Source organism: Gymnoscopelus braueri (genome assembly GCF_963280865.1).
Source record: "Gymnoscopelus braueri genome assembly, chromosome: 6".
Lineage (NCBI taxonomy): Eukaryota > Metazoa > Chordata > Actinopteri > Myctophiformes > Myctophidae > Gymnoscopelus > Gymnoscopelus braueri.
In genome coordinates, this window is record NC_137607.1 from 39,313,251 (window position 1) to 39,337,603 (window position 24,353).

The 24,353-nt window shown below is 40.3% G+C and overlaps 1 protein-coding gene across 1 annotated transcript in view; it reads right to left on the bottom strand.

Annotated features, from left to right (window-relative positions):
* Window positions 1-23,098, bottom strand: part of LOC308086934 (vitellogenin-like) — a gene marked incomplete at both ends in the record, with an annotated part of 29,830 nt that extends 6,732 nt beyond the window's left edge. The window contains 46 exons of the mRNA XM_080430577.1: window positions 83-180; window positions 272-489; window positions 582-800; window positions 931-1,056; window positions 1,150-1,315; window positions 1,627-1,784; window positions 2,966-3,116; window positions 3,209-3,357; window positions 3,440-3,601; window positions 3,684-3,935; window positions 4,021-4,191; window positions 5,589-5,609; window positions 11,687-11,789; window positions 13,824-13,926; window positions 14,022-14,183; window positions 14,575-14,740; window positions 14,869-14,963; window positions 15,074-15,168; window positions 15,336-15,519; window positions 15,624-15,753; window positions 15,885-16,023; window positions 16,140-16,282; window positions 16,378-16,584; window positions 16,702-16,773; window positions 16,855-16,899; window positions 16,987-17,288; window positions 17,374-17,593; window positions 17,701-17,842; window positions 17,934-18,119; window positions 18,206-18,299; window positions 18,391-18,574; window positions 18,661-18,780; window positions 18,898-18,999; window positions 19,393-19,517; window positions 19,602-19,699; window positions 19,783-20,000; window positions 20,108-20,326; window positions 20,428-20,553; window positions 20,663-20,828; window positions 20,914-21,071; window positions 21,169-21,319; window positions 21,442-21,590; window positions 21,704-21,865; window positions 21,955-22,206; window positions 22,373-22,524; window positions 23,056-23,098. Of these exons, the coding sequence (XP_080286703.1) occupies window positions 83-180; window positions 272-489; window positions 582-800; window positions 931-1,056; window positions 1,150-1,315; window positions 1,627-1,784; window positions 2,966-3,116; window positions 3,209-3,357; window positions 3,440-3,601; window positions 3,684-3,935; window positions 4,021-4,191; window positions 5,589-5,609; window positions 11,687-11,789; window positions 13,824-13,926; window positions 14,022-14,183; window positions 14,575-14,740; window positions 14,869-14,963; window positions 15,074-15,168; window positions 15,336-15,519; window positions 15,624-15,753; window positions 15,885-16,023; window positions 16,140-16,282; window positions 16,378-16,584; window positions 16,702-16,773; window positions 16,855-16,899; window positions 16,987-17,288; window positions 17,374-17,593; window positions 17,701-17,842; window positions 17,934-18,119; window positions 18,206-18,299; window positions 18,391-18,574; window positions 18,661-18,780; window positions 18,898-18,999; window positions 19,393-19,517; window positions 19,602-19,699; window positions 19,783-20,000; window positions 20,108-20,326; window positions 20,428-20,553; window positions 20,663-20,828; window positions 20,914-21,071; window positions 21,169-21,319; window positions 21,442-21,590; window positions 21,704-21,865; window positions 21,955-22,206; window positions 22,373-22,524; window positions 23,056-23,098 (6,904 nt within the window). The remainder of the gene's footprint in view (window positions 1-82; window positions 181-271; window positions 490-581; window positions 801-930; window positions 1,057-1,149; window positions 1,316-1,626; window positions 1,785-2,965; window positions 3,117-3,208; window positions 3,358-3,439; window positions 3,602-3,683; window positions 3,936-4,020; window positions 4,192-5,588; window positions 5,610-11,686; window positions 11,790-13,823; window positions 13,927-14,021; window positions 14,184-14,574; window positions 14,741-14,868; window positions 14,964-15,073; window positions 15,169-15,335; window positions 15,520-15,623; window positions 15,754-15,884; window positions 16,024-16,139; window positions 16,283-16,377; window positions 16,585-16,701; window positions 16,774-16,854; window positions 16,900-16,986; window positions 17,289-17,373; window positions 17,594-17,700; window positions 17,843-17,933; window positions 18,120-18,205; window positions 18,300-18,390; window positions 18,575-18,660; window positions 18,781-18,897; window positions 19,000-19,392; window positions 19,518-19,601; window positions 19,700-19,782; window positions 20,001-20,107; window positions 20,327-20,427; window positions 20,554-20,662; window positions 20,829-20,913; window positions 21,072-21,168; window positions 21,320-21,441; window positions 21,591-21,703; window positions 21,866-21,954; window positions 22,207-22,372; window positions 22,525-23,055) is intronic.
* Between the last annotated feature and the right edge of the window lie 1,255 nt (window positions 23,099-24,353).

The window sequence follows — 24,353 nt, forward strand, 5'->3', positions numbered from 1 at the left end:
GTTACATGATGATACAGAAAAGATCAAGCAAAAACAAAACAAAAAACTTAAATTAAACTTAAATTCAGATGTTAGCTCTTACTGCTGTACACATCCATGTGGACGGCTTTGCTGAAACGGTAGCTCAGTCTGTCCAGTCTGGGGCTAAGGATCTTGACTGCAATGTCGCAAGCTGCAGCACTGCAATGAGAGAATTACATTTTTCAACACTGATTGATTGGTATTGTTTCATAAGGCGTGATGCTGACTGAGCCTGTAATAGAGCACTTACACTGACGCGTGGCTAGCTACGGTACTCCTAGACAAGGACTTCATGTGAGAATAAGTGAAGCTCGCCACCTGCAGGTTCTCCTCCGTCTTCAGAATGTTAGCTAGTGTGGTCACCAGACCCATTGGTGGCCTGGTCTCAAACAGCACGATGGAAGCAAGCATACGCAGCTCTGGGTGTAGAGCCCTGTCCATGAACAGTTGAATAGCCACTTCCTGGACCTAATTGACAAGAGGAGATGAGAAATATTATAGTAGTTTGCAGAAGTTTGCATGGATTATATTATATCCCCTGTTACTGAAAATTCACATACCACCCTGGATTCCTTCGGTGCAATGTTCCTCAGGGCCAAGATGGCATCAGCATGGACTCTCACGGGCAGACCTGCAGCAGCATTGCCAAACATGGGGAGGACCTTTGTGATTGGCTTAATGCTAACTGGGTGACCAGCGTTACCCAGAACCTTCAGCAGCAGGATGAGCTCCTCAGTTGCACCACTGGCAAGGGCCCCACTCAATTGATCATGGAGTGGCTACAGAAAGATATGAACTATAAAGATTCTAATCCAAGTATTTTGTTCACTCTTAGAAAAACTGTATGTATGTAGGTAGGTAGGTAGGTAGGTAGCTAGGTAGGTAGGTAGGTAGGTAGGTAGGTATTACCTTGACAAGCTCAGCGGGACAGACAACCTTCTCTGCACAATATTTTGCAATCATGGTACCGTAGCCAAGCATTACAATTTCACGGAGAATGGGGTTGGCCACAATTTTGTCGTTGACTGCCAGGGCCTATACCAATACAAATGATGGATTATCCTCTTTTAATTCCTTAACTCTTGTTAACTGGATAACAAGTGCTGTGTTGTTGGAAGTTTCACCAACCGCAAAAATCTTGATGGCCTCCAGATCAGATGTGACCATGTGCACAGATGCCACCAAAGCCTGAGCTGCTTCAGCAACTGTAATGTGATCAGCCAAGAACTTCTCCTTGATGAATCTCAGAACAGCTGATGTTCCAATGGCAGGGATGGCATCCAGGATCCAGCGTCTGAGAAAATAAAAGTGAATGAGGTCTATAGACAATTGCGATGAGTGACAACTTGTCCTTACAGTATACCTCATCTATGGTAGGCGTTTGACAGTAGAGTAGTCAAAACTGAATGAATAAAAGACTGATAGTTAAGGGCTTTTAATGCACCAACGAGGTCGTGGTTCTTCATCAGACCTGTGAATAAGAACCTCCGGGGTTTGAGACGTCATGTTGGTGCATTAAAAGGGAGGCTGTCTTTTATTCGTTCAATGAGGTCTATGTGTTATAAAATGTCCCAGTAAATTTCCTTTCTCCAGGAGGAAACTAACCTGAAAGCAGGTCTGGTCTTAAACTGATTCCATAGCATCTCAAGGTCTTCATAGTGGGCTGTACGAAGGAGCTGAATGAGTTCCAGAAATTTGAGAGGCGCATCCACATGGACCTTTTCCATGGTGAAGGTAGCCAGATGATTCAGAGTATCCACAATCTACAAACAGAGCAAATCATTGTCATTGAAGATTGACCAGAATAGTTGTGATGCTCAAATTAATAGGACTAGAAAACAGCCCCCTTCGGAAGTTTGGCCACTTTCTATGAGAAAGCCCCCTGTACCCCTAGACAGATACAGGTCCAGTGGGCAGCTAAACATTGTGGCCAGGTCAATGTTAAATGTGCAGTTTTTGCCAAAATGTAAAAAGAATGAAGTATAATAAGGAAAATGGTGGGCATCATGTAAACATGCATGGTACATCATTATCAGAGCTACATTTATCCTTCAAGTTGTTGTTTGGCCCCAAAATGAGTGGATATACAGGTTATTGTAGCAATTTGTAGCATTAGTAGCAATATTGGGGCTTAAATGTACTGTAATTAAGAAAGAAAAAGTATTGTATGTGTTTGGCCCCTCATTTGTTAAACAAATGTACATATAAAATAAAACATAAAATAGAAAATTTATAAATTGTCAAATAAAAAAGGTGGCCAGTGTTGTCAGGGGTCTTTCAGCAGGGCTGGACTGGGACAAAAATGTGGTGCTGGCATTTAATTGCCTATCAAATCAAGTATAGTGCTTTTGACAAATTCCTCCATACGTTTTATGTCCCACGGCTGCCTCTGGCTCGGTGGGAATGGTAGCCTCACAAAGTCCGATAAAAACTTCCATACAGGTTCGCGCACACACAACGTCTCGCATGTAACCCTAGTAACAGTAGAAGAGAGGTAGTTTGTTGACTGTGCAGCTACAATGGCTGAGTGGTGTTTGTTCTTTGCGCAGTGCGAGTCCAGCGCATGTGCAGGTGAAGTCGTGTGGCTAAATGAAAACCTGTTTGTGCATGCGCGCCGCCTACAGGGCTAAATGTGGGATTATTAGAAGTGAAGACTCATTTGTTTTGCGGTAAGTCTGAAGACAATTGGTCAACTGCTGTGATAGGAGTTTGTAGTCCGCACACATACGGGCTGGCTGGGGCCTGGCTTCAATTAAAGTAGAGAAGATGATGGAGGTAAGAAGGGTTGGGAAGGAATGGGAGAAGGAGGGTAAAGGGAGAAGGGTGGGGGTTACTGAGTTTCAATCATGTTGATTCTGCACTGTCTGTGTTGTGTATTTGTGTAACCAGAATAGCATATTTCTAGTCATTATTTTATTAATCCTTAAGTAATATGAAACAATACCTGAGCCTGTACGTTGTTGACCTTAATGAGCCAAAGTGGGGATTGACGAAGCTCATCACCAAACTCATACTTAAGTGATCCACGGTGAACATACTCAGCTGCGATTGGCACAATTGGTGTCGTCTGAATCCCAAGGAAGATGAACTTTAGTCTTAAGGAGTAATATGGAATAAAAAACGTTAATGTGTGATTAAGCATCATTAAGCATTGCCATTGTTTTGAATTCTGTGTCGCTGAACTTACTTGGTCTCCATCTGAGCAGCACCGTTCCTCTCAACAAATGGTGAGAATTGAATCAGTTCACTGACACTTGCCTCCAATATCAGCGCACCAGCGGCAGCAGGCTTCAAGATGTAGTTGTATGCTGCAACTCCCCTCAGGTTCTTTGTTCCCTGTGTATAGACACATAGTTATTTTATTTTGTGGCAAGTATACAGTAATGCATCTTATGACAGAAAATGTATTTGCCTTCACCTGCTGGCACTCAACACACTTCTTGGTGTAGACTAAACCGCTGTCCTTACTGATGTTCTCCTGGCAGTGCTGAAGGTCCTTGGTCTTGGTCAGAAGGATGCGCTCAGCCTTTAAGTCCTCAGTAATGGTGTAAAAGGTCTTGCATACACCCTGAGCTCCAGACTGAGAGACATTTGGGAAAGGTTACTGGAGAGCTCCAACTTTCTGATTGATTTGTATGTAGCTGCAAGGGCTTTGGACAAACCTCCTGCAGCTCGTACACATTCTGAGTCTTCTTAACGTTGAGCTGAAGGACATTGAGGATACCTCTGATGATGTTCAACATCATTTCCGAGATTCTCTCAGGGGCATACACTTTACCCACAACACCACTGGCATACTCAAACTTGATAGGAATCATAAGCTCAGCAGCCAGGGTGGCAGTGAGCTTAGTGGCAGGTATAAATGGATCTTTGGGCAGGATACCACTGTACTCATAAAGTTCAGGTTCCGCAAGCTATAGAGTAAAAAGAACATTGTTTAATGTAAAGGAATGAGCATTTGTTGATATTTAGTCACCTTTTGAAAATGATGACCTTTACCTTAAGCAAAAAGGTATTGTGGGCAAGAGCACTGATGAGAACTTTGCTGCTGACTTTTACTCCAGCTGTTGCCAGACCCTGATCAGGCAGACCGCCCATGAGCACTGCCTCATACTTGTACACATAGGTCTTAGTTTGAGCAAATGCAGGATCTGTGAATACAATTTCCTTCTGTTAGAAGAGTAATGAAATATTAATAATTTATCATATTAACCATGAATTTATGAAAGATATATCATTTGCAGCAATATTTTTGTGACTGTCGACAGAGGATGATATGCATTAAAGGGATGTTTCCCTTTCAAACATGTTTGGGGGCATTTTAACATCTACTCTGGCTTTTGTGTTTCACCCCAGACAGTTTTTAAGTTGCTTTTATTTATTTATTTTAATTAAAATGTTTTATCCCACGATTTTTGTAACCCTTTTTTCACCCGGTGCCAATTTTCTAAGTGATCTTGGGCGCTACACTCCCCCCACAGCCTAGGGAGGCCAGGGTCGAGCTCATGCCTCCTTCAATGCATGAGAGCCAACTGACCTTCTTGTCACCTGACAGGGGGGAGTTTCCCCGGTAGGACATAGCAAGTGGAAGGAACACGTTATTCCAAGCAGTTCCCTTCCCCTCCATCAGGCACCCAGGCTGTCATGGGGGAGGCGGTATAGCGACCAGGATTACTACATGTTTTTGTGAGGGTATTAACTACCCTGGGAGACACGGGGAGAACATGCAAATTCCACACAGAGTAGGCCCTTTCACCAACCCCACCCAGGGTATGGGCGCTGATGACGCGGAGGAGAAGACACGCCCCCAGTGCCCACAGTGCCCCTAAGTTTTTAAGTTGCTTGATTCAGTATTTAGATATTTTAGATTTATTTTATCTGACACGCCCACTTCCTATACAAACCCATTGTAACTTCAAACTCCATTTTAACCATGATAGATTCATCGAAAACACCCTTCCTTGGTTCTGGTGAGTGATATTGTCCTTATAATGCGTTAGGGGGACGTGTTACTTTTTTCATTTATTTTATTAAAGTTTTGTATTTAAAAATTAATTAAAAAAAAGAATATATATATATATAAAATAAGTAATTGAAAAAACACGGCCCCCTCACACATTAGAAGGACAATATCAGTCACCAGAACCAAAGACGGGTGTTTTCGATGAATCCATCATGGTTAAAATGGAGTTTGAAGTTACAATGGGTTTGTATAAGAAGGGGGCGTGTCTGATAAAATGAATATCAAATATCTAAACACTGAATCAAGCAACTTAGAAACTGTCTGGGGTGCTCACAAAAGCCAGAGTAGACGTTAAAATGACCCCACACATGTTTGAAAGTGAAATATCCCTTTAAGTTTTGCATGGCTATTAGACTAATATTATTATACAATTACTATTCATTATTTTTATTATTATTATTATTATTATTATTATTATTATTATTATTATTATTAGTAGTAGTAGTATTATTAGTATTACTTACTCCTGGGGTGGAGAACCCAACACATATTATTAATGAAAACAGACATCATTATTTGTGATGGTTTTACAATGTGCACGTACCAAAGTTGAGGTGTTGACCAGCTAAAAGGAAATAACACAAGATTAGAATGAACTAACACCAGAATTCACACACCAGTAACACCATTAACTCCTCTTACTCTTTTCAACATACATAAGCATACACCTGCTATTACATCCTCTAATCTTTTAATTCAATTGCCACTTGACACAACACAATTTGCATTGAGTTTTCCAATAAGTGTGGGTAATATTTTACTGGCAATTTATTTTCATAATAATTAAACATTAAGCCATTAAACATTAAGCTATATATATATATTTTTTAAAACAGCATCACTTTTGACTTCCATAAGAAATCTGTTTCTAGTAAGGAAAAGAAACATACAAACATATAACTGTCTGTAGCAGTCTCAAGTAATGGCATTGTTTAGTTAATATAATGTATAAAGGTGCTTCTTTTTATGAACAGGGAAAATCATACTCACCCACAAGGGCCAGAGTCATGACAAGCACAACCACTCTCATGGCTGCAGGTGCTGTGGAAGTCTCCAAGTAGCTCCAAGCAGCTCCTTTATCAGAAAAAAAAAGTCTGGAAAAGCCCCTGTTAGCACAATTATCATGAAATTGTGATGCAAAGTCACTTCTCGTGTATGCCATTGGATGGATCGTTATCTCAGATTCATATTTGGACATCCCTTTGGCTGTTATTGGTACAAAGAGGGTGTGAATCAGTTTCGGTTCAGGTTAGGGCCACCTGACTTGCATTCTACTGACATGAGCCAGGTCAGCATTAAAGGGATAGTTCACCAAAAAAAAAAAAACGTATTTTCTATCAATTACACACCCCACGAAGCCTTGAATTCATGGAGATTTTTTAGTTTTTGTCGCATTCCTAAGCCAATAATTTGATTGCCTCATAGACTGCCGGTCATCAAATTATTGGCTTAGGAATGCCACAAAAACAAAACAATCTCCATGAATTCAAGGCTCCATGGGGTGAGTAATCGATAGAAAAAGGCATTATGGGGGTGAACTATCTCTTTAAGCATCGGTTTCACATTGTTTGATCATGTCTCTCCATGATGTAGTTCTTCTGATGAGGACATATTTTCAGAAAATCCAACTCCGATTAACTTGATTTAATAGAAAAAGTAGTTGCATTTTTATGTACATGGTTTTAGTTGTTTCTTTTTTTTCCTTTTTTTTTTAAAGGATCAGTATTTGATAGAATGATAAAACCCAATATTTGTTCAGTTGACATCTCCTAAAACTGTGAATAATTAAGAATAATCTTTGTTTGACATCTGACAGTCTTCTCATGAGCTAAATGGTCATGAGGCATACATCTGTAAATAAAGTGAAGAACATACATACACCAGTGATTCTATTGCTGGGTGTGAATTTTGGATAGTTTGATAGGAAATGTAGTGATTTGCATTTCAGTATAGTATCATTTTGCACAGATTTAGAAGCCATTAAAGAAGGTGGCATGTCTCCTATAATAAAAGTTCAAAAAAGTTCAAATAACATGGCCACAGTGAGATACTGTAAGTATTTGCTCACTTTATCTCTCCTTATTTATATGGTCAAGATGACCTTTGCTGACATTTTAGCATGTTTGTTCCTTGTTGTTTGCCATTTATCAGACCATTCATTGGGTGTTATCAGGACATACTGACCCACCGACGGAGATGACTTCTATAAAGTAAAGTTTTGCATCACATTGATAACATAGGCAAATCAATCTAAACATTTCTGGCGCATGTCACAAGCTGTAATATTTTAGAGTGAGATGAGATAGATAAAGGCAATGATGCCTTCACTAAGTAGGTAGTATTTAAGTAAGTAGATTAAGAAATGGTCTGGAAAGGGATTCATGATTGTGTGCCAATCGTATCTTTACTACCACAAAACGGATGAGGCCTTGCAGCCCCCTTGTGATCTTAATTATACCCCCCAATGCCACACTCCAAGTAGGGAACCACTGCTTTAGAGCAGGGGTGGACAAACTTGTTGCGACCCAAACCACTATTTGTGATAATTAATTAACAGGGATGAAGTTATTGAACAGCTGTTACGACCCAGCCTAGGGGTCACTAGGTGTAACATAGAAAATGGACTCCCTACTTCCCAGTCCCCAAACAACCAGGCCAAACAGGTTTTAAAATCCAGATTTATTTTATATTTAAGATAAAAACATCATTACCTCAGGGTGGGACCATAAAATCCAATCCAAAATACAATAACAAAACTCCTACCCTTACCTAACACAAAGGAAACCAAAAATACAAATATCTAACCTATTATAAACTAGCAAAAACAGAGAATGAACTAATAACAAAAAGAGAGGTCAGCCACCCCTACACACACAGAACTTTAACCCATGGTAAACAGAGTGCTGGTGTTTGGAGGCTGGCTAGGAGGAAGACGCCTAAACTCTGAAGACCGGTGACAGCTATATTTATAGAGGAGTCCACCACACAGGAGCCAATCAGGTCCCACCTAATAGTAAGGCTGGGAACCATAGACTGTATAAAAAGAATGGACTAAGCCACACCTCTGGTTTCTACAGATCGAAAATGAAGCCGATTGTTCAGGAATTTGAAATCCACCATCTTTAATATATGCCAAAAAGTAAACAGGAATAGGAACCGGAAATCAATCCCTAAAGAATGCTATTGGTTGTGTAGCTTGTCAATCAAATCATCCCGCCCCTCCTAGAGCATAGCCGACTTTGTCGTCAATTTTAGAATAAATGGGACCATAATTTAACAAAACGCATATCATGATGATTGAAAGGAGACTTTAAACTAGCGACTGGAAGCATATAGTATTTATGACAATGTTTATTAAGGTAAGAAAATCAAGTCTAAAGTTCGTCAAAAACCCATCTGCTTACATTGAGAGAATATTCTTTCTGACACCAGCAGGGGTAAAACAGCGAAACTACAGGCCATATGAACTGTCTCTTCTGTATTAGTCAATGTAAAAATCTCAAGCTGGCCCCTTGCTGGGAACAAGTCTACTGTACACTCAGACACCATTCACACACCAGGTACTCAATCACTCAATCAGCACCACTCAATCACCCATGCACCAATGAGGGGCAAAATATATACACAGGGTAAGACACCGCCACAGGGAAATATACATATAACAACAACCAATTAATCACAAAAAGCACATCGTGAATTTAGATTTAATGTTTGTCACAGCTTCATCAATGAGACACAATGGGGGCGCTGAGTCGCTAGGGCAGAAACAAACCGAAGAAGAAGAAAGTGTTCAAATGTGGCACCTTAAATATTTTATTTATTTTAGAAATAGTTAAAGGTAGGGTAAGTGATATTTTTGGGTATTTTTTTTTTTTTTGTTAAAAGGTTCAAGTATTATATTCTGATAGTAATCATTGCTACAGAGCGTTTGTTCGGTCACAGGGGTCTCTCCAGCTCTTTAAACAGAATATAGTACATTTTCAGGTAGGTGACATCATTTAAGCCAATCAGGAGAGAGCACTGAAAATGCATTTTCTGTTTAACACATTGACTGCCAGAGGTTAATCTCATAATGTACTCACCAGTGCCAACGTGTTATTGTTGTTTTTTTGTTTTTTTTTCATGTCGCCATAGATCTTGTTAAAATCCTTAAGATTGAGCCGTACACGGTCTGTTTACATCGGCGACATCTCACTGTATCTCCCAGTGAAAACCGCATGTCAAACGGACTTCCATGATTGTAGTTAGAGCGGATTACGTTAAACAGTGATATGCGAGGAGAAAAAACTACAGGAAGAGAATTGAGTTTCAGTTTCGTCTGTAGAACGAGGGCGGACGTGATCGTCAAAACCGGATCCCAAATAATTCTGTTTCCGGTCATCAAACCGGAAACGGAAGTGGAAAAAAATCCGAAAGTGCACCTGGAAAATTTTCAACGCGAATCGGCGGTTCGCGTAGATCTAAGCGACTGGCACGCTGCGGCTTTAAATAGGTTCGCGTAGATCTACGCGATTGGCATTCAATGTGTTAATAAAGAGCTGGAGAGACTCCTTTTACTGAACAAACACTCTATAGCAATGTGTACTATCAGAATGTAGAGCTATGTAACACTTATTTAAACAAAAGTAAATCACTTACCCTACCTTTAATCTTTCACTCAATAGGGGTAATGCCCGTCGCAAGTTGATGATGTCATTTGTGTGGTCTAGCCCCATGGAATTTATGGAATGCATGTGAAAATAAAAAACAACTTAAGTCATTCACTGCCAATGACGTCTTTTGACGGCTGTAAATCGTGTGCCCACACCGCCAATGACGTCTTTTGACGTCTCTAAAAAAAAAAGAATAACAATAATAAAAAGAAAATTATTTGTTAATTTTTTTTTAAACGTTTTTTCACACAGAACCAGGAGATAACGCGATCCAAAGATTTACTGCTCCATTCACTTCCTGGTGAAAGTATTAAGGAAATATTCGGTACCTCGGCTCCTGTGTTTTACTATGTCTTTTTGGCGAAACATGCTATTTTCATAGCATATAAAAAGCGAAGGGGAGGTCGCGATGAAATTTTTTCTTTCATTCATGGAAACACAGTGAAACCCTACGTGATTAGCAGCAACCATCAGGGGATCAATCATACTGGAGATAAATATTCTGTGACTACTTGAAAATGTAAGAACATCCCAAAAACCCTGGTAGTCTGGGCTTTTTGGGCTATTTAGTGAATGGCAGTGAATGATTAATACTTCCTGAAGTTGATATGAGCATCAAATCAATATTTTAAATATGTTTTTTTTGCACATGCATTCCATTAATTCAATAGGGCTAGACCACACATGGACAAATGACATCATCAACTTGCAACGGGCATTGCCCCTACTGAGTGAAAGATGAACTATTTCTAAAGTGTTTTAAATGTAAATTGTTACAGTAAACAACTTGATTATCATGATTATCAGCAAATTCAGTTTAAAAACATAGAAATTACTTGAGGCAGTAAGTTTAAAAGTAACTAAGTAACTAAGTCTTTCTTCATTCTAGGTTCATGTAATTGCATTATCATGTTGTAACATAATCGGTGAACAGAGAGACAGGAAAGGTAACACCTATCTTTCTGATAGGAATCACCATCTTCCAGAGAGAACCAGAGAACCATGCAGAATTAGCATATTCCATTCAAATTTAGGATTTCTCGACATTTTCTATATATTTGAAGGATAAACAAAAACATCTTAGCATTTAGATTTAATTAAAACAGTCTATTTTCACATTGTCCTGATATCCTTTGACCCCAAACACCTATAACCTCATAGACAGGAAACAGAAGAAACTAGATAAAGTGCTCCTCGGAGCGCAGGTCTCCGCCAGGTCAGGTACGTTATTGTGGCCTCCTGGTGGCGCTATAATAGGCCAATATGAAAAGGGTGCCATTTATTCTTAGGCCTTTCACGGCAATCGGACACTGCATTCATGATTTGAGGCATTTTGTTCCAAAAATGTGTTTTGCTAAATTAGACCTGCTGGTGGCGCTATAACAGGCCAATGTGAAAAGGGTGGCATTTCTTCCTCGGCCTAGTGGGAATGTGCGTGTGAATTTTCACGGAAATTGCACGCTGCGTTCATGATTTAAGGCATTCTGTTCAAAACGGACCAATCCTGCAAACTTTGGAAGCCAACCTTAGCCAATGAGGATGGAATATGGAAAATCGGACAAATCCGTGTTGATCACATGACTATAGAGATACTGTGTACCGATTTGCATGACGTTTGGATAAAATCTGTAGGAGTAATATCAAAAAAATGGTTTTGCACAAATCGGCCTCCTGGTGGCGCTATAAGGCCCATGTGAAAAATTTGGGGCAGAGGTTCTGAATTGGCATGCAGGGAGTGTGTGTGCACAGTTTGGTTGCGATTAAGCCAACGGTGCCAGAGATTAACTGTTCACAGACGGACGGACCGACACACACACACACGGACACACGGCTGGACGGACGAACAGGGGGTAAAACATACTTTCGCCATGCCTTTCGGCCTGGCGGAGACAATTATATATAAAAAGAAGAAAAAGAAAGAACAGTAAATGGCAGTGGCAAACATAAGTTTTTCAGCTTGTATTTAAAACAACTGATAGTTCTTGCAGACCTGCAGATTTCTGGCATATGTGGGCATACAAACTGAATGCTGCTTCTCCATGTTTAGTTTTGACTCAGGGTTCACAAAGCAGACCTGTCCCAGATGAGATGACCTGCAGAAGTCGGGATGGTCCATGATCAAGATCATAAATATATTTTGGCCCTATATACCATTCATCTATCCATCCACCCTCAACCGCTTATCCGGAGTATAGGGTCGTGGGGGCAACAGTTCCAGCAGAGAGCTTCAGACTTCCTTTTCCCGGGCAAAGTTCAACGCTTTATAAACCAACAATAGTATTTTGAAATCAATTCTATGACAGACAGGGAACCCGTGCAAACAAGACCTGGACTGAGTGATATGATTGAGCAGCAGACTCGAGCAGCAGCATTCTGAATCAACTAAAGTTGCCTGATCGATTTTTAGGGAGACCTGTACTGTTACAGTATCTACTGAAGATGAATGCATGGACAAGTTTTTCAACATCTTGCTGAGACTTAAGTCCTTTCATTAACACATTATTGTGTTCTTATAATGCAGATGTTGAAAAGCAGGTCTGAGTGGTTTTTAATATTACTGAATGAAGCGTGCACTGACATGCATTATTGAGTAAGTTGTGATTTGATTTTATGTTTCCTCTCTTGAGTATTTTGTTTAGTTGGAAAATATGTATGCCTAAGTTTGTTTGTGTTTATTCTTTTCCCATCATTTCATTTAATAAGTTAAATCTGTTAGTTTTAATAAAGACACCAACTATGTGAACCCCCCCCCCCTTAAAAGTCTTAAGAGCTACTACTTCCGGGTCTGAAATCACTGTCCCTACAGCAGCCGCGTTCATGGGAAATGTAGTCTTTGGGTTGTTTGACTCGTTTCTAGTGTTTATATTGTGTTACTCTTTGGGTAAATGTGTACATTTACACCTTCAGTCGATGCTTCATATCCATATGAGTAAAATCGCCAGGGTGGTGTGTATATTTTTGGAACACAGTTCTTATATGAAGCAATCTAAGATTCCCCAATGAGGATATCAACACAAAAAGTAAAGCCACAAACCTGCGGAAAGCGCCCTCTACTGGCAGTGACGTCAGGACTTCAGTGCTCTATAATACTCAAGGTTAGGGACAGTTCATTCCAACTTTATGTGTTGTAAACTTTATGTACTATTTTGAGCTATTTTTACCAATCAGTGATCAAGAAACCATAATATTCCAATCTCACACTTGTAAGTGGCTCTGGCTAAGAGCATCTGCTAAATGCCTAAATTGTGAATTGTAATACTTGACTCACCACACAATGACCGACCACATTTTTCCCAATTTCACCTGCATTACATGATATCTCTGCTGTCCAGCAGCAACCTGCTTACTCCAAAACTAAATTCCAAATTGATCTCCAAGCTCACAACGCATCACAATGTGTGAATTAATGCCCTGATGCTTCATGACACTTATTTTATAGGCCTACAATAATAAACAGACTAAATATTACAATAAATTCTGCAAAGAGGGGTTCAAAGAGTTGGAGTTTCAGTAGAACTAGCACGACAGAAATGCTATGAACTCCTTTCTTGTCACAATGCTCTCCTCATTAAACACTTCGAAAAATAGAATTACTTGTTTTCATTCATAACATTAGCGTCAGTGCTACGTTTGATAAACAGGTACACTGCATAGTTTTAACAGACTACGGGGGGAAACCCCGGCATCGTTACTGTTTGTTTATGTGCTCCTCCTCTGTCTGTGTGCACTCACTGTGTGCTGTGCTCTGAGCTGTAGAACAGCAGCAAGAGAGGAAAGGGGGGGGAGTTGCGTGGTGTTGACGGACAGTTTGAGGATCCAATGGAGTTGGGAGGTTTTGTCAGAGAAGCTTTTTAATACTTTTCATTGGTTCAAAACTTTTTTTTTTACACAGACGTAAAGGGTGTTCAATAGCGTTTATGAAAATAAAATAAAAAAAGCTAAAAATGGACACCACGATATGTATAATTGCCGTTCAATATACCACACTTGTAATAACATTAACACAACAGATGTTGCAATGCTTCATGATCTTTATTTAGAATAACATTTTAAACAGTTTAAGTAATATTGGTGAAATAACAAATAAAATAACAAAATGTGACAGAATGCTATGAGATTAAGCACACTGAGGAGTACAGTGGCAGGCCAGATGGGCTTGTGTGGTCTCCCTCAAGTCCACACTCTTCTGATAGATGTTGGCGAGACCTTCAGAACGACTCATGTTAGAATCTGCAATGAGGAAGAACGAAAATAAATTAGGACCTATGTCATTCTTTCTAGAATACATAATAAGGTGAAATTGTTTGTTTGTTTTGTAGACTCACCAGCTGGTACGCAGTGGAAGCCAACAGTGACAGGAGTGGTCCTCACAGGGGCACAACCAGGCAGACAACGCAGCACAGGTTCAACAGAGTAGCATTTGGACATCTGGCCATGAACCATGATCTGCTTCTCAAGCTTGACAGATTCAAGCTTCATGAAACATTCTGGAAAAGTAAGGTGAGTATATATAAAATATGTATTTGCATCATTTGTTGGTCAAATCACCTGAAACTGTGAGTTGATACACAAATCTTAACCACTTGAACCCTCAAACTTGAACATTTAGCAATTGTTGCAGTCTAATCACACTAAATGAGCTGGGTTGAGTGCACATTGTTTACTTTGTTGCTTGTACGCATTTCTTAAAAGAGAGATGGTTTGTTTCAAGACCAACCATAGTCATTATGGTTGGTCTGTAATTCCCACGTTTAAAGTGGGAATACTTTCACAATACAGAATGACAGCAATTAAAGTGTTAGGTGAATAGAAACTTTTGATGCTGTGTTGCCAATGTTCATGTAAAGGAAATTTGCAATGACGAGGTGTAGGTTTTACCAGTAGTGTCACGGCAGCTCTGAGAAGCAAGCACCCAGGAATGGGCGTAGCTGACTGAGCTCTTGGTCAAACGTCCGTTGGGGGTGCTGTACTCTTGTCTGATTTCTCCATCAGCCTTACCACAGAGTCCACAGGTCTTTCCCTTCATCCAGTCCACCACTTTAACCTGAGAACAAAGAAAGCCTTTGTGGTTTATGGACCTAGAGTATAGTCTTTTTAGGACCACTTTGTTAAGAATCCTTATTTATAAATGAGTGAAATAGGTCCCAATAGTTCCATTATAAATTGTGTCACCTTCCATGTGTTTCTATCCAAGTAGACCTCCTGAAGACCCAGGCTTGGTGCATGGATAATGATACCCTCACCTCTCTGTTTTATCTGGACTTTGGCTGTAATTGTTACAAAAACAAATTATATAAAGTTGGATATTTACTGTATCTTCCAACAATGTGAATGATTTCAGATTGACAGATTCATTTTAATTTGTAATATAGAAGACCTGTGGGATGCTGGTATGGAAGGTTGCTGATGGGGACATCCATTCCATTAACCTTTACCACAACATCATTGTTCTTGGGGTACAGGTCAACATCGCTGTTGAAATAGAATAGAGTTCAGATATGAATAAAATGCCAAATCTCCAAAAGCGTAAAACCTTTTTGTTTTGGATGGAGAATGACATTTGCTGTGTTGCTTGCCAATTACTTTGACAAAGTAATTGATTTCCTTCTTTAGAAAGCTTAAGCATTTGCTTTACTTACATGTCAGCTATTTTTACATTGATTATATTTTGTTGAAGTGTGTGATCTTTCTTCAGTAGAACCATGAACTTGAGTTCATCAGTGCAATCCTGAGCCAAAACCTGGTAGCAAGAGGCGGGCATCTCATTCTTGTAGGTCCTGTTGTTGAACGTGGTCAGTTTGTCGCCAACCAAGAAGCACTCAGCTAGAATCGAAAGGAACAAAGAATATTTTAGTTAATTGGTTTTACAATTCATCTATTAAAACAATAAAAGCACTGTTTACAGTACACTATACCTACGTGCTTACCTGCATGAGCCTTGGTAATCAAGTAGGAGATCTTGTCAAACAGGCTGTCCTGATAGGCGTCCAACTCAGCGGCTGTGTCTCCAATGGGCAGATAAACGGGTAGATCACATCCCAGTTTGTACATGATCCTCTATTGAAATTGGAAACATTAGCCATAATTAATACAATAATGTAAAAGATCAAATGGTATACTTGCAATTTCTCTGTAGATTGCTATGAAACAAAAATGATAAATAAATAGATTGAGGAATAAAAGTGTACCTTCGGTGTCTTCAGCACAACATTCAGGGTTCTCTCAGAGGCAACAGCCACAGTCAGTATGATCTGTTTGGGTGCATTCTTGACCTTTGCCAGGGTTGCACCAGCAAGTGTGGCCATGTTTGGAAAGTACTCGGAGATCCTATGGTGTGAAAAAGACATAGATATTTTTTTATAAACATTGCAAAACATTTTTTTTTAAATAAAGAATACTTTGAAACAAGGTTTGAAAGTGATATTGTGATTTGGGGACTTTACCTCTTTGCATAGCGTTGCCACCCCGATGGAAGCCTTTCCCATGTCACCTTCATACGGAAAGCTGGGTCTGGGCGAACAAGACCGGTTTCAGCTATTATCTCTGTCTCATACTGCTTGCACTCCTTACCCCATGCGATCTTACTCTAAGAGAATAATATGGGAAACAATTATGCCCATTTGAAACACAAATGACAGCTATTTTGTCAAATTATATTGGAGTCTGAGATGTAAGATTCACCATGAGTTTGTGGTAGCTTAGCATCATGCCATCAGCACAGATTCTCCAGTGGTCATTTTCATCAAGGTTAGCGACGACAATCTGCAATCTGGAGGTATCTCTGTCGAAGTAAGCTGCAATCTGGTATCCTTGAACCTTCTGGTCCGCTCTCACAGCACGGATGAGGATCGTCACGGCAGGAGTGACACTGTTAGCAAGATATTTGGCCTGAAGATGGAAATGATGATGTGATGTTAATGAAAGTTGTTAAAAAGGTCTTCTTCAACACCTTTGATTCTTATCAAAATGTTTCTTCTTTGAATGTTTTGATTAAAAATGCCCCACCTTTTTAAAGATGGCCTCAAAGCTGGAGGCGCTGCTCATGGTGGAAGCCCTGGCAGGCGCGGAAACGGCATGCTGCAACAAAAAAGGCACATGTCAGTCAAAACATGATGGCTTGATAATGAACCATTCTTTAGACAGCTGTTAGATGATTACCTGGTGAATGTGCTTCTTGGAGAACTTGATGTCATAATCCACCTGCTGTAATGATAAAGACTACTGATCAACCCCACTGACCAAAATTTACACGAGAGAAAAGAAGACCTTCAAGATGACTTTGAGCCTCACCATTGAGACTCGGGAGCTGGGGGAACTGGATCTGGAAGAGCGACTGCTGGATGAAGACTTGGAACCAACACTTGAGCGGGAGGCGCGGGAAGAGCTTGAGGATGATGAGCTGCTGGAGCTAGAGGATGATCTGGTACTGTTCTTCAGACCAGGAACCAAGATCTTCTTGAGCTTCAGGAGGACATTCTTGTCCTCTTGGATTTCCTCCTCCTCGCTCATGTTGATCACTTTGATGATCTTCTCAGCTGCCCTTTCTCCAATCTGAACCTCAACCTCAATCATCTCAATGACTGGTCCAGCAGCTTTTATTAAAACAGAACAAGAAATTACTTATTATTCTTAATTACTTCTGTTACTCAATAAGATGATGTCCTCTACTTTACTTGCCTGGAGCAACCTCAACAAAGATTGCATGCTTTCCAATCAAAGTGTAGAGTGCGCTGTCTCTGATGAAGGCAGCATTGTGAGACTCAACCTCAGCACAGACCTTCATTCCAAAGGTTTCAGATGCAGCACACAGTTTCTTCTCAAAGAGGGCTTTCAGGGTTTTCACCTGGCGGATAATTTTGACTGGCAGATCAACAGGAATGATTTCAGATGACCTTGACTAGAAAAACAGAAAAATAGAATCTCATAATCACATAACCAAGACAATAAAGGACTTAGTACTGTATAGAACTTTATGTGGAAAATAGGATCAGGAATAAAACGCACCAAACCACCAAGCGTAGAGGATGCAACCCTAGAATCGAAAGACTCCCTGGAAAATTGTCTTGCAACTTCAGCTGGGATCATTGGTGTGATTCTTGCAGCTGCAATATCTTCCACATTTCTTGCAATAGCAAGAGTCTCAACACTGCAGCGAAAGGCGAAAACATGTATGAATTTAAATATATAAGAGAAATTGTGAGTCATACAATTTATTTGGTGAAAAGGATAGTACATACACTGCTGATGCAATCCTATCCACGTCCTGAACAGGTAAAACCTGAATCTTGAAGTTGCCCTTAATCATGTTAGCTCTTGCTTCTATCTTTGCAGGTAAAATGGTGTGGACTTTGGCTCTTGACACCAAAGCAGCCTGGATTAAAGCAGTATTCACTCCCATAACTGCATATGTGTGCATGGCCACACTGAAAGGCAAAGAAAATGTGAACTTAAAGGGAAAGCCGGATAAAAATAAAGTTTTTTTTTTAGAATGAGCTGCCATTTGTTTCACCTTGGAGTCATTGCAGCCCTCATCTCAATGTCAGCCTTAAGAAGCATGGAAGGATGGAAGTTCTCAGGGAGAGCTGGTGTCACAGTTGCCTGGACTGAAGTTAAAAGATTATTTTCAATTTCACATTTTAAAAGATTACAGAACCTGTGGCCTACATCAAAGGGATTGAGGCAATCTGAACTTACGCTCAACAGCAGCAGTAGCCACAGCAGCGGTATAGAAACTCAGCTCCATAGGCAGACCAACAGTAGTAGGGAAGATACGACGTACCTCAGCAGCTAGTATGGGTTTAGTGTAATGGAATGCAATACCAGCCAGCAGAGCATCAAATGCCTTCCTTCCCTCAGCCTTCATAGGACCAGTGGCAAGCTGTAGGAAAACACACATTGTGTACATGATGACATCCAAAGTTGATTGATTGTTGAATGTAAACAAGTTAATGTAACATTCAGTACCTCAATAACCTGGTCGACGATGGCTTTGTCCACGTTGGCAAATGCAATTTCCTGTCCGAAGAATTTGACATACACAGAGGCCAGTGGCTGGCTTGAAGGTTGAGCTCTCCATTCAGAAAGCTGAGGGATGATGACAGTAAACCTGAGTTAGTCCCGCTTTTGTAATTAAATTGTTCTGTGATCACATACAATTCTTTAAAGGGAGAATTGAATACTTGGAAGGTCCTTCCTACTCACAGCCTTGATAACGTTCCTCATCTTGATAATTCTGTCAGCATTATCAGGAAGCTGAGGCATTTTCAGAAGAGCCTCCTGAATTCCTTCGGTTCTTACTCCCAACTAAAAGAAGAAAAATGGAGACCAGTATGCAACCAGTATGACATTACAGTCCACAATGCATCTCCCACAGTGCAACACTTCACAACGCAATGCGTTGTGAGCTTGTATCTCAATATTTAAGTACAGTGAATACAAGAGGGCCTAGAATAGAGCACTGGGGGACATTAGTCAATTAAGTACAGTGTTTAAGCAGTACCAAACAAATAGAGCAGAAGTCTATTTAAAATGATAAAGAGAAAGATTATAACATCAAAGTCCTTGTCAGAAATGAGCTACTAAAGTTGTAGCTACACCATACCAGTATGGTAAAGTCAAACAAGATGGTACATGAAGTTTAGGCATCTGAGCCCTGCATAAACCTCAACATAAAAGGAAAGGAGGCCTTTCTTTTACCTCAAGAACATCAGCATACGCTCCAGCCAGGTAAGTGCGGGCTTTGGCCACAACAGCTCTTGGCAAAAGTGTTGCTGCGTCATTGATGAAGAAAGCAGTGGCTGCAGCACCCATCATCCATGGATCTGAAAACAACAACTAAATCATCAGATATCTGATGTGTGAGTGCGATAACTATCAGTAAATGAATGAACTGTTAATGTTCGTACTGTAATAGGCATCATAGTGGAGGGCTCTGCTGTAGTGGTAACTCAGTCTCTCAAATTTGGGGCTGAGGATCCTCACAGCAACATTACAGGCAGCAGCACTAAAATTGGGAGATAAACATTTATGATATACCATCCTTTTTAAACAACAAGGGAAGCAAGTGATTACTGTTAGGGCTCTTACACTTGAGCAGAGTCAGGTGCTGTGCTCCTGGTCATGGCCTTCATGTAAGAGTAGACCAAACTAGCAACTTGCAGGTTTCCTTCATTCATAATGGCATTAGCAATCGTGGTCACCAGGCCCATGGGGAGCTTAGTCTCAAACAGGACAATAGCAGCAACCATGCGGACCTCTTGGTGCAGATCCCTGTCCACGAACAGCTGAACAGCCAGTTCCTGGATCTAAATCACAAAGATGAAAATCATGAACAAAAATGCAAATTGCATAGGACATGTTAAAATTTGGTGAACTGTTGGCAAGGAGACAGACTGAGGAGCGTTGTTCTTACCATCTTGGGTTCCTTCTTTGCAATATTCCTTAGAGCCAGGACTGCATCAATGTGGACTCTCATGGGCAGAGAGGCGGCAGCAGAGCCAAATCCAGGCAGAAGCTTCATGATTGGTTTAAGACTGGCGGGATGGCCGGCATTACCCAGAACTTTAAGGAAAACTGTTAGTTCCTCAACTTCACCCCTGGCAAAAGCCTCGATGGCAAGGTCATGGAATGGCTATGGAAGGCACAGGAGAAAAAGAATATCACCATTCTAATTTTACTTTCAATAACTGAAGTTAAAGTTTTTATGGACATGAAACAGCAAACTAAGCCAACCTTCACAAGGTCAGCTGGGCACGCTGGATTCTCAGCACAGAATTTGGCAACCATGGTACCATAGCCCAGCATGGCAATTTCACGCAGAACTGGGACTGCCTTAAGCTTGGGGTTAAAAGCCAGGCCCTGAATAGAGGTGAAAAGAAAGCACTGTTATAACATCTTAATTCATAATGTGATGAAGTACATCATGAATTTGAATTGTAAGATCTCATTAAGGATTGACCTATAGTACCTCAATGAGCTTGATGGCCTCCATGTCAGCTGTCACCATGTGCACCGATGCCAGCAGAGCTTGACTGGCCTCAACAACAGTGATGTCATCAGCAATAAACTTCTCCTTGATGAACTTCAAAGCAGCATGAGTTCCAATGGCAGGAACAGCACTCAGGATCCATTGTCTGAAAATGAATAAACTATGCTTGTATCTTTTCCAGACATTTGTATAATTTATTTTACTTTATTTTTATTGTTTGCTGTCGCTACCTGTAAGCTGGCTTGGCTCTGAACTGAGACCAGAGAGCCTCGATGCTCTCAGATCTGGCCACACGCAGCAGCTGGACAAGTTCAATAAACTTCAGGGGGGCGTCTTTATGGACCTTGCCTACATTAAAGGCCACCACATGGTGCAGAATCTCAACAATCTGTCAAGAAGAAATGGAAATGCTTCCAGTGTTATGTTGTGTTTGCTAGAGGAGAAAGTTGAAAATAATCTGTATAACAGAAAATGGTTCGCAGTACCTGAGCCTCTGGGTTGGTGATCCTCAGCAGCTGGACAGGTGTCTGTAAAAGCTCAGTGGAAAACTCGTACTGCAGGGATCCACGGTGGAGATACTCTGCTCTAATGGGCTCCACCAGGGTCTGCTCAATCTCAAGGAACTTCAGAAATTGTCTGTGAAGATAATTTCAGTAATTAGTCAAATCTCTACTACTGTAAGACATTTTTTTTAGTGAATCGTGTTCATAAATTCTTTATTGTACGATTTAAGAAGAGAAAATGTTTTAACCACATACTTAGCCTCCATCTGGGCAGCACCATTCATGATGTTGAAAGGTGAGAACTGAATGAGCTCAGTGGCGGTCGCCTCCAATATCAGAGCACCAGTGGGCATTGGCTTCATGACATAGTTGAAGGCAGCACCACCCTTCATGTCCAGTCCTCTCTGCATAGACACAATTCACATTTAACACCAGCATCAGTTAGAACACATCCACTGTGTTTAAAAGTATGCTGTTCATCAAAATGTAAGCATAGTTTCAAAGAAATGTCCCTTACGGCCTTGCACTCAGCACATTTCTCGGTGTAAGCCAAACCGATGTCTTTCATGATTCTCTCCTGGCAATGGTTCAGGTCCTTGCTCTTGGTCAGATGGATACGTTCAGCCCTGGTGTCCTCACTAATGACATAGTGAGTCTTGCACACACCCTGGGCTCCAGCCTAGAGTAAGAGAACAGAAATTATTTGGAAGTTCAAATATCACCCTGGCTTTTGTGTTTATGATCATTCAGAAAAGGATTAATTTGAACCTCTTGCAATTCGTAGACATTCTGGGTCTTCTTGATGTTGAGCTGAAGGATGTTCAGGATACCTCTGAAGATATTCAGCACAGTAGTGGAGACCCCTTCTGGTGCAAACACCTTGCCCACAATACCATTTGCATACTCAAACTTGATGGGAGTCAAGAGCTGAGCAGCCAAGGCTGAAGTGAGCTTGGTGGCAGGTACAAAAGGATCTTTCGGCCAGATGCCACTGTACTCAAAGATCTCAGGATCCTCAAGCTAGAGGGGGGAAGCCAATTTTCAATTACTAATAATTTACGTAAAGAGGTCCCGAATTCCTGTCCATAACCCACATGTAAATACTTTCATATTATTATATCATAAATTCATACAGTGTGTATTTTATTAATGCTGAGTTTCAATCAAAGTTATTTGTAGTCTTTACCTTCAGAAGGAAGATCCCTGGGCTCATTGCTCTGATCAAAACTTTGCTTGTGACTTTGATTCCAGCTTTAGCCAGGCCTGCCTCAGGCAGACCTCCCAAGAGAACGGCTTCATACTTGTACACGTAGGTCTCACTGGCTGCAAACTGAGGCGCTGAAACAAGAAGTTATTACCCACGATAAAATATATATGGATAATTTAGCATCAACAATGAATTTAAACATTAATTCATGTGTTATTGTAGCTTCAAAAGATCATGTTGCTTTGGGAAAATAAATTAAAATAATTTCACAAATACAGAGATAGCTTTAACAAAGTGCTCATTTCCTGTTCATGTAAACTTACCAAAGTTGACATGAGCGCCCGCTGCAAAATAAGAATAGACTGTCAATAATCTGATGTAAAAAGTACACTTAGAGAGTTGGTGTCTGAAAACATTTACAATTAAACAATGATTGTTTAATCATCTAGTGATTGAACAGAAAAACTTTGTTTAAAATGTGTATTTCATGAACACATCTATATCAAAATATACTGGTTGTGATATTAGTTGTACATCTAAATCTTTAATTCTAAATCCCTTTCTTTGGAAATGGCCACAATTTACTTATGTGTGCTGTACTATGGCAACAAACAACAAAATGACCAAAATCAGATTGATTAAATCATCAAAGATATACTTACCCACAAGGGCTACAGCCAAGCAAGCAAGCACAATCCCCCTCATGGCTGGTGGAATGTACGAATTACATTCAGGGGTTGTCTTTTATAGCAAAATGTTGTTGACTGTGCATCTGTTGAAATCTGTCATTAACTAAACATGACTGTTTGCCATCATCAGCATCATCGATGGTACCTTGCTCTAGTATCATAAAGTAAATCTAAGGAGAAATGTCACAGGTATATAAGGTTAGGTTAACCTGGCCCTTGCCTTTTTTGAAGAGATCAATGTCCAGGTTACAAAAACCTGGACATTATTTTGTACACACTTGAACACTTCCTTTATCACAATATACGGTATATATGAAGTATTTATGGCATTAATCATAGTTCACTATAGTAGCCTATATTAGGATATTAAAATTAATCAATTTTAGTCATTGTTTTTTTTTTTTTTAGTAATGGGACGCTACAATCTATTCATACCAGCCAATGAATGTTATAAAAAGTAAATAATCAATTAAACATATTAATTTATAATGAATTAAATTTAAAAAATCTGCACACTTAGCTCCATGCAATAATCTTTATTAAAATGGCCAAGCTTTCAGTCTGCAGACATTCATCAGGGCAACTACAGTATCTAATGATGATGTGATAAGTAAATCACATACTTTAGATAACTAATGAAAACGAAAGATAACTAAACAAGTGTTCAACCTCGGTCGGTAGAGCGTTTTCCTTTGCTAGGTTATCCAGGCATTGCAAAACTAGCTTATGGGTAACATGGCTTGGGTAACTAAGATGTATGGTAAGTGCTGGAAGCTGGAAGGTGTGGCGCTCCACCTCTGCAATCCATTTGGGGTCTAGTGCATTGTATGGGGATAGAGCCTTCACTGCTCGGCTGATACTGACAATAAGCCTCTTCAGCCTAAATACAGTACGTAAACAAGACTAGGTCAAAACTTATGCAGGCCGCATTGGACAGCACCAGATAGATGCTGGGGTAAAAAGGATTTAGAAGGAAAAACATACCTACAAGTAATTAATACATGACCATTACATTGCAAATGACCTGTAGGGAGTCCTCTGTACTTCTCTCTGCCCCATCAGCACTCCTGTCAGGGCAGATAGTAGCTGGTGTGCAGCGATCATTGACCTGGTGGCCAATGACTGCGACCTCAGTATTTTCAACAGTATGTATGGAGAGAAATGAGTCAGTGAGTGAGGGAGTGAGGGACATTCTATAGGCCGGTCCACTACACCAGGGGTTTTCAAACGTTTTTGGCATGGACCCCAAAATCGACTTTCATTACGCCATG